Source organism: Phycodurus eques, chromosome 2, assembly GCF_024500275.1.
Source record: "Phycodurus eques isolate BA_2022a chromosome 2, UOR_Pequ_1.1, whole genome shotgun sequence".
Classification (NCBI taxonomy): Eukaryota; Metazoa; Chordata; class Actinopteri; order Syngnathiformes; family Syngnathidae; genus Phycodurus; species Phycodurus eques.
Window position 1 is genome coordinate 33614618 of NC_084526.1, and position 14050 is coordinate 33628667.

The following is a 14050-nucleotide window of genomic DNA, read 5'->3' on the forward strand; positions in this document are numbered from 1 at the left end:
AAAACAACGGATAAAAAACCTTTAATATAAGTTAATATTAATATCATATACGGTTAATACAAGAAAAAAAATCCAAACAAATCAAGTCTCAGTCTGTGTACGTTTGGACATGCACTGAGACCTGCCATACAATTACTGTCATGTGATTGCCCCGAGCCAATTGTTAATGGTTACCACCACCTAATATTGAAGAAATAGAGACTCAAAAGACTAAAAAAATACCACAAAATAAAATAATTCGGAACATTGGCTCACGCATGGCGGCACGGTGGAAGACTGGTTAGCACATCTGGCTCACAGTTCTGAGGACTGGGGTTCAAATCCCGGCCCCGCCTGTGTGGAGTTTGCATGTTCTCCCTGTGCCTGCGTGGGTTTTCTCCGGGCACTCCAGTTTACTCCCACATTCCAAAAACATGCATGGAAGGTTGTTTGAAGACTCTAAATTGCCCATAGGTGTGAATGTCTGCGCGAATAGTTGTTTGTTCATATGTGCCCGGCGATTGGCTGGCGACTGGTTCAGGGTGTACCCCGCATCTTGCCTGAAGATAGCTGGGATAGGCTCCAGCACACCCGTGACCCTTGTGAGGATAAAGCGGGACAGAAAATGGATGGATGGCTCACATGAGGACATGCACATCACAGACGTATCATAGAAATAATGTCCTCCCCCCACCAGTTATTAATGATAACCGCCACCTTGCATAGTAGAAATGAAATAGAACAACGCCTAATAATCCATACAGTTAGGGAAGTTGGAGTAGAACAGCATTGTATAAGGAAGTGATGGAGCAGGTAAAATGAGTTTAAGTCTGAACGCAACACTTTATTTATGTGCTGGTGTGCAGTGCGGGCGGTGGACAACTGGTTAGACCATCTGCCTCACAGTTCTGAGGACCCGCGTTCAAATCCGGCCTCGCCTGTGTGGAGTTTGCATGTTCTCCACGTGGCTGCGTGGGTTTTCTCCTGGTACTCCAGTTTCTTCCCACATTCCCAAAACATCCATGGTAGGTTAATTGAAAACGGACTTGCCCATAAGTGTGAATGATTGTTTGTCTATATGTGCCCTGCGATGGTCTGGCAACCAGTTCAGGGTGTACCCCACCTCTCCCTCAGTCAGCTGGATAGGCTCCAGCACACCCCCGACCCTAGTTAGGATAAGCAGTACAGAAGATGGATGGATGGATGTGCAGTGTGGGAGGTGGGGAAATAACATTTTTCTTTGAGCATGAGGGAGCATGAGACAAAACCTTTGAGAAGCCTGCGTTAAGAAATTCTGCAATATTTAATTGAAATGTTATATTTTTTATTTTATTTATTTTATTTATTTATTTTGTGTTGACTAGAGTCTGGGAGCCATGTAAAAAATATCCTAATATCCTCCAGCTTACTAAACCAGTTTATGCTGAAATTCTGACCAGTATGTCCAGCATCACCTCCTTGATTCAAAACACCAAGTGTCAAGGGGGTTGGGTGGGGTGGTGTCATTGGGTCCCTGCGCCCTCCTCCGGGTGGCCAGTTTTCAGGGTGCCTCGGTGGGGCCGGTGGAATCCTGGGCCCGACCCCGCCTCTCGATTGATTGGGTGGGGTACTCAGCCTCCGAGGTGCAGGCACAGCAATAACAGGACACTTCTGTCAGTCATTGTGCATGCGAAATGGTGTCAATTCACTTGCATGTGTTCGCAGACACACACCCCTTGGACTTATTCGCTGAGTGTTGGGCCTCACTCATTGCATCAAATAACTTACGACTATGCGAACTGCTTGGGTATCCCCTCACTCACACTCTGGTCCGATAGACATTTATAATTTACATAGCTACTCTCACCACACTTCAGTTGCAGAGCCAGGTTCACGACCCTTGTCCTGCATGCTTCCCGTCCTGTCCTATCTCGCCCTGTCCTTCTCTCACAGGATGTAGCACTACTGCCTCATACAACAATCATATCTAATGTGTCATTGTTCTCCGTATATAATGATTTACTTTCCTCATCTTGTTTATAGTTAGTGCTTTGTCTTTTGTTGTCTTAGTTTATCACTCCCCTCTAGAAACCTTATTCTGTTCGACTGATCGACTCTGATTCTCAATAAATATCCATTAAAATGCTAAGAAACCACAGCGGCAGCTTAATAAGTCCACTGTGACACAGTAAAACTGTTCCGGCATAAAAGGGATACAGATCCTCCTTTCTGTTTGATCTAACAGCCAAGGAAAAACAAAAAAAACAAACAAAACACCAGCTGTTGGTATTTTGCTGATGCATGCTACGGACTTTCACAGAATTGAAGAATCAGTGCTCAACCCTAACTGAGGTACATTGAGCTAACTTTTATCCATTAGCCCTTTAATGTATTGAGGAGATCCATCCATCCATCCATTGTCTGAGCCGCTTCTCCTCACTAGGGTCGCGGGCGTGCTGGAGCCTATCCCAGCTATCATTGGGCAGGAGGCGGGGGACACCCTGAACTGGTTGCCAGCCAGTCGCAGGGCACATACAAACAAATAACCATCGGCACTCACATTCACACCTACGGGCAATTTAGAGTCTCCAATTAATGCATGTTTTTGGGATGTGGGAGGAAACCGGAGTGCCCGGAGAAAACCCACACAGGCACGGGGAGAACATGCAAACTCCACACAGGCGGGGCCGGGGATTGAACCCAGGTCCTCAGAACTGCCAGGCTGACGCTCTAACCAGTCGGCCACCGTGCCGCCGTATTGAGAAGATCTTCCTTAAGAAATGTTACATACTGTAACACCTGGTGGTATTTGATCCGATGGTGGGGGAAGATGCCAGTCTGGCGTGGCAGGCCCAAACGTATTGTGAGGGTCTGTTGGGAACATCTGGCAGAATCCCCTTTTAGAAGGAGTTTCAATCCCACTTGCGACAGAACCTTGCTCATGTTCCGGGGGAGGCGGAGGACATCAAGTCCGAGTGGACCATGTTCCGTGCCTCCGTTGCTGAGGCGGCCGACCGGAGCTGTGGCCGTAAGGTGGTCGGTGCCTGTCGTGGCGGCAATCCCGAACCCGTTGGTGGACACCAACGGTGAAGGATGCCATAAAGCTGAAGAATGAGTCCTATCAAGCCTTTTTGGCCTGTGGGACTCCTGAGGCAACTGATGGGTACCGGCTGGCCAAGCGGAATGCAGCTTTGGTGGTCGCTGAAGCAAAAACTCGGTTATGGGAGGAGTTCGGTGAGGCCATGGAGAAAGACTTCTGGACGGCGTCGAGGAAATTCTGGTCCACCATTCGACGTCTCAGGAGGGGGAAGCAGTGCACCATCAACACTGTGTATAGTGTGGACGGGGCGCTGCTGACATCGACTCGGGACGTTGTGAGCCGGTGGGGAGAATACTTCGAAGACCTCCTCAATTCCACCGACACGCCTTCCCATGAGGAAGCAGAGTCTGGGTTCTCTGAGGCGAGCTCTCCTATCTCTGGGGTAGAGGTCACTGAGGTGGTTAAAAAGCTCCTCGGTGGCAAGGCCACGGGGGTGGATGAGATTCCTAAAGGCTCTGGATGTTGTAGGGCTATCCTGGTTGACACGCTTCTGCAACATCGCGTGGACATCGCGTGGTCCCCCTTTTTAAGAAAGGGGACCGTAGGGTGTGTTCCAACTACAGGGGGATCACATTCCTCAGCCTTCCTGGTAAGGTCTATTCAGGGGTGCTGGAGAGGAGAGTCCATCTGGAAGTCGAATCTCAGATTCAGGAGAAGCAGTGTGGTTTTCGTCCTGACCGTGGAACAGTGGACCAGCTCTTCACCCTCGGCAGGGTCCTTGAGGGTGCATGGAAGTTCGCCCAACCAGTCTACATGTGTTTTGTGGACTTGGAGAAGGCGTTTGACCGTGTCCCTCAGGGGGTCAAGTGGAGGGGTGCTTCGGGAGTATGGGGTACCGAACCCCCTGATAGGGACCGTTCGGTCTCTGTACGACCGGAGACAGAGTTTGGTCCGCATATCCGGCAGTAAGTCGGACTCCTTCCCAGTGAGGGTTGGACTCCGCCAAGGCTGCCCTTTTCACCGATTCTGTTCATAACTTTTATGGACAGAATTTCAAGGTGCAGCCGAGGCATAGAGGGGGTCCGGTTTGGTGGCTTCAGTATTGCATCTCTGCTTTTTGCAGATGATGTGGTTCTGTTGGCTTTATCAAGCCGTGATCTCCAACTCTCACTGGAGCAGTTCGCAGCTGACTGTGAAGCGGCTGAGATGAGAATCAGCACCAACAAATCTGAAACCATGGTCCTCAGTCGGAAAAGGGTGGCATGCCCTCTCCGGGTCGGGGATGAGATCCTGCCCCAAGTGGAGGAGTTCAAGTATCTTGGGTTCTTGTTTATGAGTGAGGGAAGAATGGAACGGGAGATCTACAGGCGGATCGGTGCAGCGTCTGCAGTGATGCAGACTTTGTATTGATCCGTTGTGGTAATGAAGGAGCTAAGCTGACAGACAGGCGAAGCTCTCGATTTAACGGTCGATCTTCATTCCTACCCTTACCTATGGTCACGAAATGTGGGTCGACCGAAAGAACAAGATCCCGGATACAAGCAGCCGAAATGAGTTTCCTCCTCAGGGTGTCTGGGCTCTCCCTTAGAGATAGGGTGAGACGCTCGGTCATCCAGGAGGATCTCAGAGTAGAGCCGCTGCTCCTCCACATCGAGAGGAGCCAGATGAGGTGGCTGGGGCATCTGATTTGGATGCCTCCCGGACGCCTCCCTGGTGTGGTGTTCCGGGCACGTCCCACCGGGAGGAGACCCCGGGGACGAACCAGGACACGCTGGAGAGACTACGTCCTTCGGCTGGCCTGGGAACGCCTCGGGATCCCCCCCGGAAGAGCTGGATGACGTGGCTGGGGAGAGGGATGTCTGGGCCTCCCTGCTAAAGCTACTGCCCCTGCGACCTGACCTCGGATAAGTGGTATAAAAGGGATGGATGGATGGACATACTGTAAATAATGTATTCTCACCATCCATGTACACTTTTATTTGTGTTTACAGTATTTAGTGCATGTATGTTTATTTTTAATTACTGTACAAATGTGATACAATAAACTGTAAAAGAACTGTGACTAATCACAATCAGAAATCATCCACATTAAACATTTAACCTTTAAATAATGAAGCAATAAATAGCACATTAATATTGGACATTTTGAACTTCTTGCAATAAACTGGCCTTACCATGACATGGAAATAAATGTGTTCACAGGTTTCTTCCCCAGGAAGAAGGGTTAGGTTTTGAGGCTGGGACTTGCTTGGGTTGTCCAGTATTGCTCGAGGATTGAAGCGTCGCTCCACAATGGAGACGTTATATTTAATCCCTAACGGGTCAAAAGAAAAATATATGAAGTTAGTTTTTCAAGGTGTGATCAAATATTAAGGCCCAAAAAAACTTTTTTTTTGTGAATGTAATGTGAATGTAAAAAAACACCAAACAAATCCAAATGTAACAGTCAGATACCAACAATCACTGGCCAGGGAGCTGCCATAAATTAATCGAGTAAAATCATACAGACATAATACATTTGTTAAAATAACTGCTAGTTGACAAATTCAGCAAAAGTGGTGTTCTTTTACACAAACAGACACAAATATTTTTACCCATATCAACATCAACATTTCTTTGTTATGAATCTAAAATGTAATTTAACAAGCTAATCCTCATGTATACATTGATATTTGTAATATTTTGATTTTTTTTTCTATTAATAGTTGTAAAGTTGAAACGACAAATACTCCTTGTATGAGAAACTGTGCTAGACTGGTATAAATGTCTCTGCTGCAGATGGCCTTCCATTTGTAGACCTAAAATGTTTTTTAAAAATGGCCAAATTATGCCTCTCCTTGAGCCATCACCTTATTGTGGTGGAGGGGTTTGTGTGTCACAATGATCCTAGGAGCTAAGTTGTCTGGGGCTTCACGCCCCTGGAAGGGTCACCCATGGCAAACAGGTCCTAGGTGAGGGACCAGAGAACGCATGGCTCCCAAAACCATATGAAGAATACATTAAATGGATCTAGGTTTGCCTTGCCCGGACGCGGGTCACCCTGGCTCCCCCTCTGGGGCCAGGCCTGGAGGTGGTGCTCGAAAGCGAGCACCTGGTGGCCGGGCCTGCACCCATGGGGCCCGGCCGGGCACAGCCTGAAAGGGTAACGTAGGTCCCCCTTCCCATGAGCTCACCACCTGTGGGAGGGGCCATAGGGGCCGGGTGCAGTGTGAGCTGGGCGGTGGCTGAAGGCGGGGGCCTTGGCGATCTGATCCCTATCGGGCCTTTTTGGCCTGTGGGACTCCTGAGGCAGCTGATGGGTAGCGGCTGGCCAAGCGGGGTGCCGAACTCCCTTATACGGGCTGTTTGGTCCCTGTACGACCGGTGTCAGAGTTTGGTCTGTCGTAAGTCGGACTCGTTTCCAGTGAGGCTTGGACTCCGCCAAGGCTGCCCTTTGTCATTGATTCTGTTCCTAACTTTTATGGACAGAATTTCTAGGCGCAGCCGAGGCGTAGAGGGCGTCCGGTTTGGTGGCCTCAGTATTGCATCTTTGCTTTTTGCATATGATGTGGTTCTGTTGGCTTCATCAAGCCATGATCTCCAACTCTCACTGGAGCGGTTCGCAGAGTGTGAAGCGGCTGGGATGAGAATCAGCACCTAATCCAAATCCCGTACTTTAGAAATGAGTCCCTTCCAAGCCACATTGTTTGAGACAATTTCCATGTATTGCCTTAAATTTATTTTGTGAATGGAAAAAGTGACTGTTGCTGGAGTGAAACTATGACCAGAAAATTAAAAGAACTACACTGACTTTGACTTTTTGTGCATTTGTCATTGGCAATGCTGTTTAGGACTGGCAGGTGACGTCTTCAGACACTGTGTTTACAACATCACTTTGAAATACTCTTACTACAAATTAGCATGAAATTTTCAGTATAGTTTATTTTACGACTAACACATCACATCTGTCGAGCATTACTCAACAGACATGACAATGAGCGGAAAATTAAATCAATGTGTTTCACTGTATGAAGGACAAGACAACTCCCTATATTCTTCCTCTACTTTGTTTCTGGAATGTCTGATTGATAAAGATGTATGGGGTAAATAGGTTAATTCAGAACACGCTCCACCTTAACCTGAGTTCCCTTTCCCTCTTTCCACAGAGAAAGAACTTGAGATGACACCTACTCAAATAAACTTTATGTAAAGAAGCTGAGCATGTGTGTAGGTGATCACCCATCACCAATTTGACAGATTGAGCCATCAGTTTACAATTGCGCAAATCAGATCAACTTCCATATACCTTGCTACCAATGTTCAGATTATAAAAAACATTTGGATGCAACCGTGTGGTTTATCAGTTCTAGATGCAACAGTATCAGACTTGGCAAAGAAATAGCAGTGAGCTTAGTCGTAAAGATACATTTCTTTTGGTGCCACTAAACAGGAGAGACAGCACAGGACAGCCCACCCTGAGAACGCAGATTCAGGCAGGACATAAAGGATATACTCTGTTGCGTTTTACAGCCTTTTCCGCTTGAAACCAGCCATGTTTCTTCCTGTCATGTTTCATCAAGTACAAAAAAAAACTGCTGACCAATGTGATATTGCAGCGTGACAACAAAACACTGGTCAGCAATTTTTTTCTCCAAGAAACAGATTGTGATTCTGTGCTAGACCTTAAAAGATGTGTCTGTGTTTTAAACAGTTTTAATTGAAACCAAACCATCAACACAAGAGAAAAACCTGGGAACTTTATTAAAGCCCTTTGACAGCAGTTGATTGTTTGCACTGACTTACCAATTTCCTGTGTGGCAGCAATGGCTGTCCTCGCAGTGATGTTGAAGCATACAATGGCTGACATGCAGGTCACGTCTTTGCCACCCCTCTGACAGTCTTTCACAAAGATGTTGATCTTACTGGGTTCAAACCTGACTGTGGTATATATGCGGACAACACTCTTTGACCTGTAAACACATATAGATATCCCTAAGTGGGCAAGGCTGAATGTTTCCAGAATAATTTCGGTTTGGTCGGTAAAGGTTTAGGTAAAAAATAAAGAAATAAATCAAGCTTAAATTAGTGAACAACAGTGTTAATATTACACATCATATTGTATCACATTCTCTGTCCTTCACAATGCACTCTTGACATACAATAATGTTAACATCTGATAGCATTGGCGGGCTCTGCATGTGGTGCTTGGGCCTTCAGTGAGGGCTTACCCGACTTAATCCACTTAATTCTACCACTATCATGTCGCAAATTTAGAAATCATCAATGCTGTTCAAAAATGCAATAGAACAGCATGCGATTGTGCCATTTACATGATCTGGAGCAGTTCAGAATCATCCATCCATTTTCTGAGCCGCTTCTCCTCACTAGGGTCGTGGGCGTGTTGGAGCCTATCCCAGCTATCATCGGGCAGGAGGCGGGGTACACCCTGAACTGGTTGCCAGCCAATTGCAGGGCACATACAAACAAACAACCATTCAAACTCACATTCACACCTACGGGTAATTTAGAGTTGTCAATTAACCTACCATGCATGTTTTTGGGATGTGGGAGGAAACCGGAGTGCCCGGGGAAAACCCACACAAGCACGGGGAGAACATGCAAACTCCACACAGGTGGGGCCGGGGATTGAACCCCAGTCCTCAGAATTGTGAGGCAGACGCTCTAACCAGTCGACCACCGTGCCGCCAGTTCAGAATCTGAAAATTTGACAAAGCAATATTTAAATAAAATACACTCATGGGAGATGCTGATTAAGAAATCTATTTGTGCGTGTACATCACTACAGATGTGTTTTGCTCATCGAACCTGGCTGTAACAGTTTTGCTTTGCCTCTGACCAACCAATCAGAGGACAAAAAAGAGCTGACGCTATTTGGGTCAGCAAGAGGGCCCTCTAAGGTGAATTTGAAATTTGAATTAAAAAAACACTCCCATTGCTAATATATTTTACAACACATCAGTCAGCACTCCTGATTCTGAGGCACTGGACAGATTATTTTAAATGACTGGACAAAAACAACAACATCCACATACAGTACAAGTGTACTGCTCGAAGCAGCGCAGCCAAGAGACACACAATGAAATGAAGAGAACAAAATTTGGGGAATAAATTAACATATTTTCATGAAACAAATATTAGAATTTAGGTTGTAAATGTAGATGGATGCTCCTGATAGCGCTTAGGCCGACAAAGAAAGCCTTGCTGGCCTTAACGAACCATAACTGCCGTATTGTCATTCATGAATTTCTACTGTTATGTCAGTGGAGACCAAAATGCCAAATTGGAACTGCTGACAGTTGTTTCATTATGCGTTTGGCATTAGAGAAGGTGTGTCTTGATTTATTCTGTGACATCGGTTGGTTATAAATGGTTAAAACAAGGCTAATAAGATATTTATAAAAAATTTTTAGTTACCTCAATCCGATGACTCCAAAAGATCATCGTGTAAAACAGAAAAAACACATTTGTAAATCTTGATCTAGGACTTTCAGAAGAGGCATTTCATTTATTGTTAAAGCTGCTAAGCATTAGATTTTATTAAATGGTATCGCTTTCAAATCTCGAACTGCATTATGGCTTAAGCACGCTAACGCAAGAAGGGTACGCTTATAGTTAATTGAACCATCAGTGAATTTATCATTTCAATGATAAAGTTAATATTTGTTTGTGAAGCCAAAAAAGAATGATAATCAGGATTACGAACAGTAAGTGTCCATGGCATCAAGACTCTATTAATTCAGAAAGAGACAATGTTGCAGCAATTTGTTGCCTTCTCGATGATGTCTGTTTCAAAAGAAGTATTAACTAGTCAAAAAAATGTCAAGTCAATATCTATTTTAAACTTTTTTTTTAATCACTGCATGTAGATGAAACACTAACCAGAGGAGAACAGCCGCACCAAGGGATCCCACTGCCAGGTCCACTAAACCATCGTTGTTCATATCCATCATTCCGTGGATACTGCGGCCGAAGTACTGCAGGCCAGGTGCCAAGTCTGCTGCCGCTATTCTCTAAGGAGAAAGAGCAACAAAAAAAACATGCAATAGGAAGAACATCGTGTTCTGCATTGTTTTCCTCAGATACACACATTGTGAACATTGTTGGTACCCCGATTTAAAACTGACGAACGTAATATTTTGAATAATATACTGAAAATTGAAAAACAAGACATTACTTTTGAATTGTGGTCCAACATAATTATTTGAAAAAAAAGTGATTCGTACCCTTAAATTAATCTACAAACTTCAATTGCAGAAGCTTTTGTGGGCACTCACAGCAATAAAATACATTTTGTGGCTCTCAATGAGACCCGTGCACAGTCAACTGTCACAAGTCAACTATTTTGCCCCTCCGTTTGATAAAACGGGTCCAGCTGTCCCAAGTTTTATTTGTGCCTTTTCGAGACTACGTGTTTCGGATCTTGATTTGGATTTAGATTCATGCACTACAGTAAATATGCAGGCTGGGTGAAAATTAACTAGGCATTGGAAATCGCTTATAGAATTTTTAGTATCACAGAAGTCATTCAGAAAACATTTTGTGAAACAGACAACACAAATCGGCATTCCTTATTGTCTTATTTCTTCTTTTCTCGATGGCCAGTCACTTGACTGTTCAGGAGGGAGCTAAGAAAGCATCTTCTTATATCTTCTTATCCTTACTTTCATTTCCCCATGTAATTAAGAACATGCATTATTTGTTTCAATAAATTTTAAATAAATACCCCTCCTTGAGCCGTCACCTTATCGTGGTGGAGGGTTTGTGTGTCCCAATGATCCTAGGAGCTAAGTTGTCTGGGGCTTTATGCCCCTGGCAGGGTCACCCATGGCAAACAGGTCCTTGGAGAGGGACCAGACAAAGCACGGCTCAAACACCCCTTATGACAAAAAATGGACTCAGGTTTCCCTTGCCCGGACGCGGGTCACCCTCTGGAGCCAGGCCTGGAGGTGGGGCTCAAAGGCGAGCGCCTGGTGGCCCCATGGGGCCCGGCCGGGCACAGCCCGAAAGGGTAACGTGGGTCCCCCTTCCCATGGGCTCACCACCTGTGGGAGAGGCCATAGGGGTCGGGTGCAGTGCGAGCTGGGTGGTGGCCGAAGGCGGGGACCTTGGCGATCCGATCCCCGGCTACAGAAGCTGGCTCTCGGGACGTGGAATGTCATCTCTCTGGCAGGGAAGGAGCATGAGTTGGTGTGTGAGGTTGAGAATTTCCAACTAGATATAGTCGGACTCGCCTCCACACACAGCTTGGGCTCTGGTACCAGTCCTCTTGAGAGGGGTTGGACTCTCTTCTACTCTGGAGTTGCCCACGGTGAGAGGCGCCGAGCAGGTGTGGGTATACTTATTGCTCCCCGGCTCGGCGCCTGTACGTTGGTGTTCACCCCAGTGGACAAGAGGGTAGCCTCCCTCCGCCTTCAGTTTGGGGGACGGATCCTGACTGTTGTTTGTGCCTATGCACCAAACAGCAGTTCAGAGTACCCACCCTTTTTGGAGTCCTGGGAGGGGGTTCTTGAGAGCGCTCCCGCTGGGGACTCCATCGTTCTGCTGGAGGATTTCAATGCTCATGTGGGCAATGACAGTGAGACCTGGAAGGGCGTGATTGGGAGGAACGCCCCCCCCCCCCCCCCCCTCCAATCAGAACCCGAGCGGTGTTCTGTTATTGGACTTCTGTGCTCATCACGGATTGTCCATAACGAACACCATGTTCAAGTATAAGGGTGTCCACACATGCACTTGGCACCAGGACACCGTAGGTCGCAGTTCGATGATCGACTTTGTGGTCGTGTCATCGGACTTGTCTTGGACACTCGGCTGAAGAGAGTGGCCGAGCTGTCAACTGATCACCACCTGGGGGTGAGTTGGCTCCAATGGTGGGGGAAGATGCAGGTCCGACGTGGCAGGCTCAAACGTATTGTGAGGGTCTGCTGGGAACGTCTGGCGGAATCCCCTATCAGAAGGAGTTTCAACTCCCCCCTCCGACAGAACTTTGCTCATGTTCCGGAGGAAGCGGAGGACATCGAGTCCGAGTGGACCATGTTCCGCGCCTCCATTGCTGAGGCGGCTGACCGGAGCTGTGGCCGTAAGGTGGTTGGTGCCTGTAGTGGCGTCAATCCCCGAACCCGTTGGTGGATACCAACGGTGATGGATGCCGTCAAGCTGAAGAAGGAGTCCTATTGGGCCTTTTTGGCCTGTGGGACTCCTGAGTCAGCTGATGGGTACCGGGTGGCCAAGCGGAATGCAGCTTTGGTGGTCACTGAAGCAATAACTCGAGCATGGGAGGAGTTCAGTGAGGCAATGGAGAAAGACTTCCGGACGGCTTCAAGGAAATTCTGGTCCACCACCCGGCGTCTCAGGAGGGGGAAGCAGTGCACCATCAACACTGTGGATAGTGGGGATGGGGCGCTGCTGACCTCACCTCGGGACGTTGTGAGCCGGTGGGGAGAATACTTCGAAGACCTCCTCAATTCCACCGACACACCTTCCCATGAGGGAGCAGAGTCTGGGTTCTCTTAGGCAGGCTCTCCTATCTCTGGGGTTGAGGTCACCGAGGTGGTTAAAAAGCTCCTTGGTGGCAAGGCCCCGGGGGTGGATGAGATTCGCCCGGAGTTCCTCAAGGCTCTGGATGTTGTAGGGCTGTCCTGGTTGACACACCTCTGCAACATCGCGTGGACATCGGGGACAGTGCCTCTGGATTGGCAGACTGGGGTGGTGGTCCCCCTTTTTAAGAAAGGGGACCGGAGGGTGTGTTCCAACTACAGGGGATCACATTCCTCAGCCTCCCTGGTAAGGTCTATTCAGGGGTGCTGGAGAAGAGGGTCCGTCGGGAAGTTGAATCTCAGATTCAGGAGGAGCAGCATGGTTTTTGTCCTGGCCGTGGAACAGTGGACCAGCTCTACACCCTTGGCAGGGTCCTTGAGGGTGCATGGGAGTTCACCCAACCAGTCTACATGTGTTTTGTGGACTTGGAGAAGGCGTTCGACCGTGTCCCTCGCGGGGTCCTGTGGGGGGTGCTTCGGGAGTATGGGGTACCGAGCCCCCTGATACGGGCTGTTCGGTCCCTGTACGACCAGAGTCAGAGTTTGGTCCGCATGTCCGGCAGTAAGTCGGACCCGTTTCCGGTTTCTGGTGCCGGCCGTTTAGGGGGGGTACTGTCATGGGTGTGTGTTCCAGTTTTTGTCTTCCCCGTTTCATACACACTTGCTCCTGAGAGCATCTTCACCACCTGTGCCTCGTTCACCCTAATTACCCCTTGCATTTAACCTCGTGGCTCTTTCTCGTCGCCAGTTCGTTGTACCTTGTCGTTGCGTTCTAGCATTCCTTGTGTACACATCAAAGACTCACAGTAAGACTAGACCCTTTTCCGATTATCGACCTCGCCTTTTTGCCTCACGTTTTTGGATACTGTTGCCTTTTTTGGATTGCCTGCCTGTTTGCCGACCTCTGCCCATATATTTAAGCTCTCTTTTTGAAACTGTCCATTTGTTTTGAAGTCGTGCATTTTTGGGTCCTATCCTCTGTTCCGTTCATGACACCCTGTGCAAGACGCAGCAAAGCAGCTTGAGAATATAGCCAAGTCTCCTCAGTGTTATACAATAGATAGTGCTATTTTCTTTGCATTCTTCCATTATTTTTGTCTGTAAACATAGAGCTAATGTTAGTTTCCCAAATCCTCCAGTTTTGTATCATTTGTCCAAATGAGATCCCAGAAGCTTTGTGGCTTGTCAGTATGCATTTTGGCAAAATCCACTAAGCGTCACTTTCAAGAAATTTCAATGAGCATTGTGGGTTTTTCAGACAGAACCACGGTACTAAAAAAAAATTGCAAATAATACTTCTACTGTCACAATCCCATCTGGAATGGCATTTTGTGTTGGACTTCATTTGATTAGGGTTAAATTTGTTTACTTTTTCTTTGGGAGTTATGTTTGATTCAATGCTCTTGTGATTTGTGCAAACCTCTTTAACCCCTTACACACAGGGTTGGCAACATCAGAGTCGTAACAGAAGACCTGGTATTTATTGACCTGTTGCCTTTTATGCAGATACCTTCCCATC

The 14050-nt window shown here is 47.2% G+C and overlaps 1 protein-coding gene across 2 annotated transcripts in view; it reads right to left on the reverse strand.

The window, feature by feature from the left end:
- itga11a (integrin, alpha 11a) overlaps window positions 1–14050 on the reverse strand; it is a 71429-nt gene that overhangs the window by 22078 nt on the left and 35301 nt on the right. For both annotated transcript variants that reach the window (XM_061670402.1, XM_061670403.1), the window contains 3 exons: window positions 9878–10008; window positions 7781–7947; window positions 5173–5312 (listed from right to left, as the gene is read on the reverse strand). In XM_061670402.1, the coding sequence (XP_061526386.1) occupies window positions 5173–5312; window positions 7781–7947; window positions 9878–10008 (438 nt within the window). The remainder of the gene's footprint in view (window positions 1–5172; window positions 5313–7780; window positions 7948–9877; window positions 10009–14050) is intronic.